Raw genomic sequence first — 10,738 nt, 5'->3', positions numbered from 1 at the left:
ATTAAGAATAATGAGTTCCATCAGAGGACACGAGCCTTAAACATGCTTCTCTGGTTCTAGGGAATTATGACAGTAATCTCAACTCTCCAGTCCCTGCTTACTCTAACCCTAATCCTAGACTAGGCACCTTCTGTGGTTTGAAGGATTTAAAGGAAATAGTTACACTGAAGTGTTCTATTTAAAGAATGCATACTGATCCAGAGGATTTTATTATTCAATAAAAATAGAGTGTATCTATGCTGAAATACTGTAAAATTACATATTTCCCTATTTTTTTTTTTAAGGATCTGTGTGAGAATGACCATGTTCTTCTGTCTCTTAAACTTTCTATTGGGATCTCAAAGTAGCTGTAATTTGGAGGAGACTAGCGAATATCCTGCTCTATTATGAGAAGACATTCACCAACATAAAACATTCTGGAAAAAGATTTCTCTAAGAAAATCAAAAAGCATAGAAGAAATACAGAATTTCACAAGCTTTTGGCTATACGGGTCTTAAAAAAAATGAACCGTTACACAATCATGAAACAACTAGGTGATGGCACCTATGGCAGCGTCTTGATGGGGAAGAGCAACGAGTCAGGAGAACTTGTGGCTATCAAAAGGTACATTAACACCTAAATTCAGTAAAGGCACTTGCAAAGGCTTAAAGATTTTCACTTTTAACTTTACTGTTGTCTGCCATCTGTGTAGAATAGAAAAAAAGTCCCTTCTCTTTTTAAGGAAATTAACAGAAAATTATTTTTTTAATTAAGATGCTTAACAAGGTGATCATGGGTCAGACTTCAGCTAACAGATCAATAGAGAGACACATCAGTTTGTGTAAGTTACTGATGTATCTTGGCTTATAAAATTGCGTGCTGGTTTTGTTCAGTTCGAACATGCTTCCTTCTAGAAATACTGTTGGGCTAACACCAAAGGAAAAGCAAAACTGAATGTGCCGTTGATTAATTAGGGAGTTTGTTTATTTATATGAGATGTAAGAATACCCATTTTAATGGGTAGATTTGAAATACCTTCCCAGCCCCCTCAAATCTTTTTAGGTACTGCGTTACATTTCAGATATTGCTACAATGATATATACCAGGTAACAAGTCTGGTCAAGTAAATAAAAGCTGTCTCCTTGGATCTAATAAAGTTGTGTTGTGCATAATCATCAGCATTGTCATACTTGCCTAAAAAGATATTATAAACCAACAAAAATTGTACTAAAGGAGAGGGGAAGTTCCCCTTTTATTCCTACAGAATTGCAAGCAGGATGTAAAGCCGAAGTTGAAATACCAGAAACTGTATGTTGCTGAGATTGCAGTAAATCCACAAATGGAGAAGAACAGAAAGATAACTATAACATAATTGACTGACTTTTAAAAACTTCTGAGAATTTCAGGTTTCTCCATATACTGCTAGTACTGTTACCTAAGTTAATAATATTAATCTAAGTTAAAAATAAAAATCTGCAATTGATTATTGTCATTATTTTTAGACAAAAAGAACAATGTTTTGTGGGAAGTGTTTTTCATTCTCATGATTTCAGGATTTGGAATTCTTTTGTGTGTTTTTTAAGTTTGGGATTTGAGGGGGGATAGTTTTGGTTGAAGATATGTTTATTTTAAATAAAAATTTGGGTTTAAATCTCCTCACTCAAGGTGCTAGAACTTTATAGAAACACAGCAAATAATGTGATATTCACTACCCTGTCCCAAGATCTGAGCAACACTGAATATCCATGTTTGTACCTATGCAAGACTTGCGAATAAACGTATTACACCATTATATATAATTATTAGTTTAGAGGCTATTGTATTGTATGTATGTGTATTGCTTGAAAAAAATGAAACAATTGTTGTTTGATATTTAATAGCTTGGAACAGGTTTGTAAAAATGACTGATCAAGTCAGATACTTAATTATAATATCCGTGATATAAGTGCAGTGTTACTGTTGCTTTCCTGGTTATTAAGAGCACAATTCAAATGATACAAAGGGATTTTGTGTCCCTGATGTTTTTATAAATACCTTGAGTATCATGGTCTCTCTGGCTAGCTATTCCTCTAAAAATATGTTTGCAGTGATTAATCGTCAAATGCTTAAGTTTCTAGCAATTCTAAGAGTTGAGTTTGGTTTTAATCACGTTGCTGATGAGTATTCTAGAATGTTTTAAATTGATTTCAAAATACAGCTAGGGCTACACTTGGAAAATGATATTTAGATTTTTTTGTTCTGAAAGCATTCTGTACTGTTCACTGAAAATACTTTCTCTTGGACTTGTATTTCAGAATGAAAAGGAAGTTCTATTCATGGGATGAATGTATGAATTTGAGAGAAGTCAAGGTAAAGTCGTGAACGTACCACATCTAAAAATAAGGGTCTGGTTTGCATGAAGGAAAAGGGCATCTACAATGCCCAAGCATAAAGCCAAACTCTGCGAACTCTTTAAATGGGGATGACAGATTCCACAAAAACGTGGGCTGCTGGCACTCCTAGAGCTCCAGCTGCTTTGTGGAATATCCCACTGTTCTCAAGCAGTGGCCATGTCTCATAGCCAAGCCTCTTGTCTTTGAGAGAAGGTAACAAAATTGATTTTGTGTATGTGTGTGTTTCTCTATGCCACTCTTTCATTTTACTGGCAGATTTCTAGGTGTATATCCAGTCCTTATATCTTGTGTTTGGGTCGTTTGTAGAAAGCACTGGGGAGTTTTGGCTAGCCAAATGATAGAATAATACTTAAAATCCTGGGCTTAAATTCCAAGTCATCCCATGTTTCAGGCATCTGATTTTTTGTATATACAAAACTCCCTAACGAAGGATTTGGGTATCTGTAATTTAGATTTAACTTACTGGAGATTGCACATAATCACTATCTCCAAAAAGAACAGCTGTAAGAGAATCCTTGTTCACAAAAGTTTCATAACAAAAAAAAAATTGCTAGGTTTTCTTACTCAGTTCTATGAGCAAGAGCTGTTACAGCTTCAGAACTGTCTTTCATTGCAGGGAATTAGGGTTTTGGATTAATCTTCACCTCAGCTATGATGTAATCCCTAGAAACAGAAGTTTTAAACTACTATTAATATCACTGCTGTTTTTATTTTGAAATTAATTTTAAATGCTCTTTTGTTCTTCTTTGAAACAGAGATTACAAGATAAATACGGACTATCAGATGGACCTGTTTTTGTAAATCCTGTGCTAGAAACTTTTACATGTTAAAAAATTTAGTTCTGATAAGGAATCAAAGTCACTGTTGAGTTACGTGAAGCCATATTTTGCTCTATTACAGTCTCTGAAGAAGCTAAATCATGCCAATGTAATTAAATTGAAAGAAGTCATACGAGAAAATGACCACCTTTACTTCGTATTTGAATACATGAAGGAAAATCTCTATCAGTTAATGAAGGACAGGTATGTCTTTTTCACAGAACAAACAGTGTGCTATCATGCTTTTTTTAATGATTCTTATTCTGTCTTGAAGAACATATTGGAATTTCTGGGTTTGGCTCTTCTTGCAGCCCCACTGATGTGAACAGGAGTTGCTGCACCTGCTTATCTGAGGGTAGAATTCTACATTGCTCTGCATTACAATATTGCATATTGTAATGCTTTTGGAAATAAGTTTGTTCAGTTGTTAACACAATAGTTTGCATGTCGTGGTGTGTAGACCCATGAGAGAAATTCCAAATACTTTTTTTTTCTTTATTAGCCTTCACTTTAATGTATGAAGGATTGGATAAACACTGTTCGTTCTGCTTTTGCTCATGGATTTGGCTTAAGGTGGGAATGGTCATCTGCATGTACACGCATGCGTGCGCATAAGACAGACCTATATACGGACTAAGTGTGTGATGTTGCAATGTTGGACAAACAGGTACATAGCAAGGTTGGCAAGGTGAACTTTGAAAAGGCAGGTCCTATTTCACTAGCGTTTTTCTTTGCTGAATTCTTTTGCCTTTTTTGTGTGTTTCCTTCAGACATTGTCATGCACCTTTATATCCTAATGTGCAAAGCTCTTAGGTTTGCATCCTGAGATAGGTGCTGGTGATGATACTAGCACAGGGTTACTCTGCAGCTGAGAAGCATTGCCCTCGATCAGGGTTCCCTTAAAGGTACCACTGGGTAACACACCTACCACGGTGGCTGCTGTGTGGTGTCTTCCTTGCTACATTACTGTGCACTCCATGTTCATCTGGTCAACACACTACTGGCCAGCCGGCTTCTGCACAGAGAGAGGATCATGAACCTCTCTGCAGAGAAGTCCCTCTGCAGCCACTTGAAGTGAGTGAAATTAAGGCCTGGCAGCAAGCGGGTTTCCAGATGAGAGCCAGTTGCACCTGTCTTACTTTATGCGCAAGGCTTGTCGGGTCTGTTTTCATCTGTTCGTGATGTGTTGTGCAAAATTAAGAACTATGTATGTTCTGAAAATACTTTTTTTTTATTTATGTGAAGTTGTTAATCTATTTCTTCACAGAAACAAGTTGTTCCCTGAGTCAGTCATCAGAAACATGATGTATCAGATATTACAAGGGCTAGCTTTTATCCATAAACATGGTAGGTTTCATACTAGAGTTTAACTGTGTAGCACATTTTTAGAAAATAAGATAATGCTCAGTAATAATATGAATAAAAATATCTAGCAAAGGCTATTAATGGTATCTAATAAAAATTATTGTTAACTGCTTCAGTATAGTGCATTTCTAAACCATACCTGAAGTTACACAGTGTTGTTCTATAATCAGATATTCTTCTTTCTTTTTGAAAGCATTGGATATTTTTCATACACTGTTAAGTATTTTTTTCCATTTTAGTTACCAGACAAATACAAAAACTAAAGAAACCTGTATGCTGTGCTATGCTATGTATTTGTTTCCTCAAAAAGATCTATTTAAGGAACATTGATACTTTCAGATGGCAGATTCTGCTGTCTTGAGATACTACAACTAATATTCTACCCTACATCTAAAAAAATATTAAAATAACTTGTTCACTAAGAAATTTAAACAGTTTCCTTATCAAATACAACCTGGATTTAAATACTTTGAGATGGGACTTTTCCAGCAATTACAAGCGCAGCCTAAATAAGAGATGCTATGTGTTCACAACAACAAAAAGTTTCATAGCATTTACAAAACTTTTAATTCTCCTGTTTAATATCTGTCTGCAAACTGCATTCTGAAATACAGGTATTAAGCTCCTTTGCATTTAAAAAAGTAGTAATTTACTCTCTTGCTCAATTCTCTTACCTGGTACTTGTCCTTCATGTCACATTGGTATCCCTAAAACTTTCCGAAGGCAGTAAAATATTAGCTGAAAATGAAATAAGAAACAACATTCCCAGTGATCTCTGGCTTTCATGTACCCTGTAGCCTGTTGATGAATTCAAATAAATAATTAGTTCTGTTCCATATTATCAAATACCTAGAAATTGCCATTTTATGTTGTTCTGAGCAAGATCATATACTGTTCTCTGGTTATTAGCATCCTCTTTTCCTTCCTCATTTCTACATGAAATAAATGAGAAAATTAGAATTTAAGAAAACCTACGATTTCTAAGTTACATTGTTTGGGAATGATGGGTATGATAAATTTGAACATTTACCTTTCACTAATAATTTCAGCCAATTTCTTACAGTGGTTGTCAGTTACTGCATGCAGAAATTGAATGCTTTATTGTAGCAACTGAATTTCAATCAAATGATTTATATTATGGCAAATTATGTATATCAATTAAACAGCAGAATTGATTTGCTTAGTGACTCAACTGCTCTCCAGGTATATAGGTGCTCAGGCCAACAGTAAGCATTAAAGAAACTTCATGTGCCTGCATTACTAATACTAGCATTCCTGAGCAGAATTTTGCTATCTTCCATATGTCTGTGTCTGCAAATTGCTGTCACAATGATAAATAAACTAGTTAAAAATTGTTCAAGGAATTGTATAAATCAAGTGTGTCAGATGCTCAATTTTCCATTATCCAAAACTGACAAAGCAGTTGTAGTTTTCACAAGAGATTTCATTCTGAAATTGGTTTGTTATTTGATATTGCTGCAATAGCCAATTCATTTTCCTTAGTGTGTTAATGACAGTTTACATTTGTTAATTTAAGAACACTTGGTGTAATAATCCATGGAGGGAAAATATGTGTGCTTTTTGGGCTGAGGGTCACCATTTGTTTATTTTGAATTTAAAAAAAAAAAAAAAAAAAAAAAGCTATATTCTTCCAAAACATCCCAAAGTAAATTTTGGATTATGGTATTGGAGGTTACTGTTTAAGAAGTGATGACACAATAATTCGCCATTCTTTTCTGTCTGGTCTCCTGTAGGATTTTTTCATAGAGATATGAAGCCTGAAAACCTTCTCTGTATTGGACCAGAACTTGTGAAAATAGCAGATTTTGGTTTGGCTAGAGAACTAAGATCTCAGCCACCTTATACAGATTATGTTTCTACCAGGTGGTAAGTACGTTAAGAACTTAATACGTTATCTTAACTAATTGCCTTTCTCTTACCATTTTCATTTATCCGTTAATTCTTTCCATCCTCATAGGTACCGAGCTCCTGAAGTTTTGCTAAGATCATCTATTTATAGCTCACCTATTGATATATGGGCAGTTGGCAGCATAATGGCTGAATTGTACACACTAAGACCTCTTTTCCCAGGCACAAGTGAAGTAGATGAAATCTTCAAAATTTGCCAAGTATTAGGGACTCCAAAGAAGGTAAAACTTCTAGAAAGATTCACACAATAGTATTTTTTTAAAAAAGTGAAATACATTCAATGTTTTATAATAATTTTAGCTCTCTTTCAGAACATACATATAAATTATTGGCTTAGTATGTTTCCTGCAGACATAGGGTTTTCTCAACTGTGTTTCTTTTAAGCTTCGATTAAGACATGTAATGCTAGTCTTCTGTTGTATATTAGCATCCGTTGTATATCATACTATTATGAGTAGCCTTGCTCTCCGCTGATGAAAGACAGATAAAATTTGTTAATGTAATCATTTAAAGCTATGCATATTGGAAAGAAAATCAGAAGTCTCCCGGAATTTTATTTTGCCACAGCTGATTTGCTTTCCTTTCATGAAAGTGTAATTCTTTGAGACTGGTACCAAGAATTCAGAGCTTATAGAAGATCTCATAAATAAGACAAATTATGCTTTTCTTATTTCTTAAAGCATGAAGGAAACATTTGATCTCAAGTACAGATCTCATAAAATATTATTAGCAATAAAACGTAATGGAGGAAAAATTGCAGCGTTTTAAAGAGGAAACAATTATTTTCATTTATTTTCTGGAAGGGCTAAATACTTTTTTAAATGACAAGGAAGGTTTGGGTAGCACATTTAGAAACGTATGCAATTATATTTACTTCAGTTGAAAAGTTGTTTTGGCAAATGGATACATGAACATACAAGAAAAGAATAAGTTTGCCTTCAGAATTTTGAATAAACTGAAAAAGGACCATATAATATAAAGATCTTTTTGAAAGCAAGAGATGGCAGATGTATATCAGTACTTTATGGACGCAAACAGAACTTTGTGAAATAACTGACTAGACACAGAGTCTCTAGATCTGGCAAACCTAAGGGTGGGAGAGAAAAACATGAATTTCATTGATGTTCTACTGATATAAAATAAAGCATAATTCTTGTCCAGTAAAGGAACTGTTATCAACAGAAAAGTGAGGAACAGAAAACTTAAACCAGAAATAGACTAAGCTTAGCTAGGAAGATGCAGAGCTTGAAACGGTGGGAAAACATCCAAGAGAACGTACTGAGAAACAGGTGCAAACTCATGTCAGAGCAGAGAGTAAAAGGTCAGAGGTGGAGAGTTACAGATGATATGTGGACGTGAAAACTGAGTCTAGAGGACTAAGTGAGAATTGCTGTGATGTGTGTAAAACAGTGCTTACTATGACAATTGTGCATCAAATAACGTGTAATATGAGCAGTATTTTAAGACTTGAGTTTTCAAACACAGATATGAAGTTTCTTAAGCAGCTCACAAGTCTAGGATAGCAAGAAGAACATTTTGATTTATCTTAAGAATATCTGTGAAAGAGAGCAGCATACGAGCTTCTGGAACATTTTTAATGTATAGCATAAGCAAGTTCTGGAAGATCAGAGATTTGCACTGTGTGTAGTAGCAGAGCAGTGCTGAGCTGACTGCTATGTTTTTTCTCTAACCCTATAAGTAGTTGAACAGAAGCCAATCATGATGGCTTGCACTCTGTGGTTCCCCAGCTAGCCAGGCAGATTGCTTGGGAAACCAGGAAGCATTACCAGCTGAGTATTTCAGAGAAAAATGTAGCTTCTTCTAAAGACCCTAAGGGTTAGAGACACTGTAAATCAGCCCTCTAGGATCAGGAAGCTGTAATTAGCTCCTTTGTGCCCCTGTCACTTGCTGGGCAGACTTGGGAATTTTGTCGCCTTACCACAAGGCTAAGGCATTCTTCGAGGAGATCACCCTGTAAGAAGAGTACTTAAAAATTATGATAGGAATTACCACAACAAATGATGCATTTGTTACAAGTGAAGTACTGTTCTGCATTCTGAAAAACACCAGCAGTTATTTTAATAGTCTGGTTTTGCAGATAGTTTTAAAATAGTATTTTTTCAGACATACATTTTCATTTATTCCATTATCCTGAAATAAGGAATTACACACGGAAGCTGTCTTCATTCCAGTTTGCCTTCCTTTGTTTAGGTCCATAATACCATACTAATGACTTTTGTGAGTTTGGGTTTTTTAAATAGTGACAGGCAACTATTTGCTTTATTTTATAAATGAAGTTGCTTTATTTATATATTTATTTTATAAATAAAGCAATAAGTTGCAGCATTCAAATACTGGCATGATGGTGCACTAGGAGTATGCCAGTTTAATGAAAAAACTGATGATGATGTGAAGAGGAGAGATTAATGAAATGCATTTTCATTAGTTGAAGGTTGGCACTGGCACTTCAAATAACTCCAAATTAATTTTTTTATAAATGTAAATGTTGTTTCTTTTTTGCACTTATACTATTTTCACCCTACCCCTGTACTTCACCAGTTTAACAGTCAGCCCTTGCTATTTTGTTCTAAGTCATTCCTTTATCACTACCTCTGCCAGACAGAACATCACCAACTCCAGTAAAGGAGGGAGATGCAGTGAAAGGAGGAGGGAGTCTACCTCCATTAATTTAAATGAACAAATTCTTCTTTGAGGTGGAATAGAAAGTCACCTGAAGTCTTGAGACTTATTTTAACCAAACTTGGTTTATCATTATATTGGAGTTCTTTGATTACCACAGACTATGTTAACAGAGCTAAAACTGTAAGTTGTTCGTGTACATAAAAAGAAGAGTAATAGCTAACACAGTATCTTAAGACCAAATTCTATCAAATCAATTTATTCCTCTGTAACAGTGTAACAAGCTTTGTGGATAGTGGAGAAGCATTAATATCATACTTTGTCTTCAGTAAGGCTTCTGACAGTGTCCCTAACAACATTCTCATCAGCATATTTATATAAACAAACTGCATGATAAGTGGATACCTGTTTCAGAAGCCTTATTTAGAGAGTAAGCTTTACTGGTTCTCTTTCAAAATGAAAGATAGATTGTATTAAAGGCCTAATGGAATAGATTTAACTTCTTAAGTTGGTAGATAGCAGGCTGGGAAGGACTGAGTATGTTAGAGGACAAGATTAGAATTCAGTTTCCTATAAAATTAGAGATGTAGCTTTAAAAAAATTTCTTTAGTAGTGTGTAGAGTGCTGTACCTAGGCAAGAATAATCATCCACATAAATATTTGGGGATAACTATCCAGCTAACATATCTGATGTAGGAGCTGCATAATGCATTGTATGTCAACAGTATTTTGTTGTAACAAAGACAAGTACCGTACCAGTATTGTCCACTGATGTATGAACTAATCTTTCTGTTCCACTTGCTTTATTATATCCAGTTATAAGTTTTGCTTTTCAAGGGGGAAAAAATCCGAGTCCAGAGAAGAAGAAAAACTTAAAAAGCCTAGACCCAGGAATTCAATTGTTTGGGTTTCTTTAGCCTATAGAAAGGAAGACTGGAAGAAAAAAGAAATACACCTTCTAACGTATAAAAAGGCTGTTGTAGAGAGAAGAAATAAGTAGCCCTCTTGGTATCCATGGATGATAGCACACTCAGCAATGGTCTTGTATTGTTGTAAGAGAAACCTATGTTTTTCTAATATTGAGGAGACTTAAGCTCTGGAATAGACTGTTTACAGTGGTTGCGGAGTGCCAGAAACTGGAAACTTTTTGAGACTAATACTTGTCAGGAAGGGACAAGGGCATGAACTAGATGATCTCCTGAGGTCTTTGATAATCCTGTAACTCTGTATTCAAACAATGCAATTACGAAGCAGCTAAGGACTTCAGGGTTCACTTTTGGAAAGTTAAACACTCAAAAAAAATCATCTGGTGGTTGTGGCTGTTTTCTGTTGCAATAGTGTCTAGTTGCAATTTAATCAGCTACTATCTTACTGGTGGAATCAGTGGTATATTGTATAGGCTGCATCATGGTTACACAGCCATGGTATGCTGCGTGGAAGGGCCTTGCCTTTACTATTGCCATAAAGAAGATATGTTGAAGTCTTGAGCTCGTTTCTGTGGCACTACTGCTGCTACTCTCTTCTCCATCAGCTAGGATATGTCCACATGTGGTATCCACAGTGACGGTTCCACCTTTACCTGCAGGGGAGCTTGAGAAGGACTGTCATTGGAG

The 10,738-nt window shown here is 35.3% G+C and overlaps 1 protein-coding gene across 1 annotated transcript in view; it reads left to right on the top strand.

Moving 5' to 3' along the window:
* The first annotated feature begins 503 nt into the window (after positions 1–503).
* Positions 504–10,738, top strand: part of MAK (male germ cell associated kinase) — a 24,663-nt gene continuing 14,428 nt past the window's right edge. The window contains exons 1-6 of the mRNA XM_009640383.2: positions 504–604; positions 2,275–2,329; positions 3,274–3,395; positions 4,459–4,538; positions 6,311–6,443; positions 6,535–6,706. Of these exons, the coding sequence (XP_009638678.1) occupies positions 504–604; positions 2,275–2,329; positions 3,274–3,395; positions 4,459–4,538; positions 6,311–6,443; positions 6,535–6,706 (663 nt within the window). The remainder of the gene's footprint in view (positions 605–2,274; positions 2,330–3,273; positions 3,396–4,458; positions 4,539–6,310; positions 6,444–6,534; positions 6,707–10,738) is intronic.

Source organism: Egretta garzetta, unplaced genomic scaffold, assembly GCF_000687185.1.
Source record: "Egretta garzetta isolate BGI_Z169 unplaced genomic scaffold, ASM68718v1 scaffold246, whole genome shotgun sequence".
NCBI classification, from domain to species: domain Eukaryota; kingdom Metazoa; phylum Chordata; class Aves; order Pelecaniformes; family Ardeidae; genus Egretta; species Egretta garzetta.
Note: the sequence above shows the minus strand (reverse complement) of the source record. Positions and strands in the feature narration are given on the sequence as shown.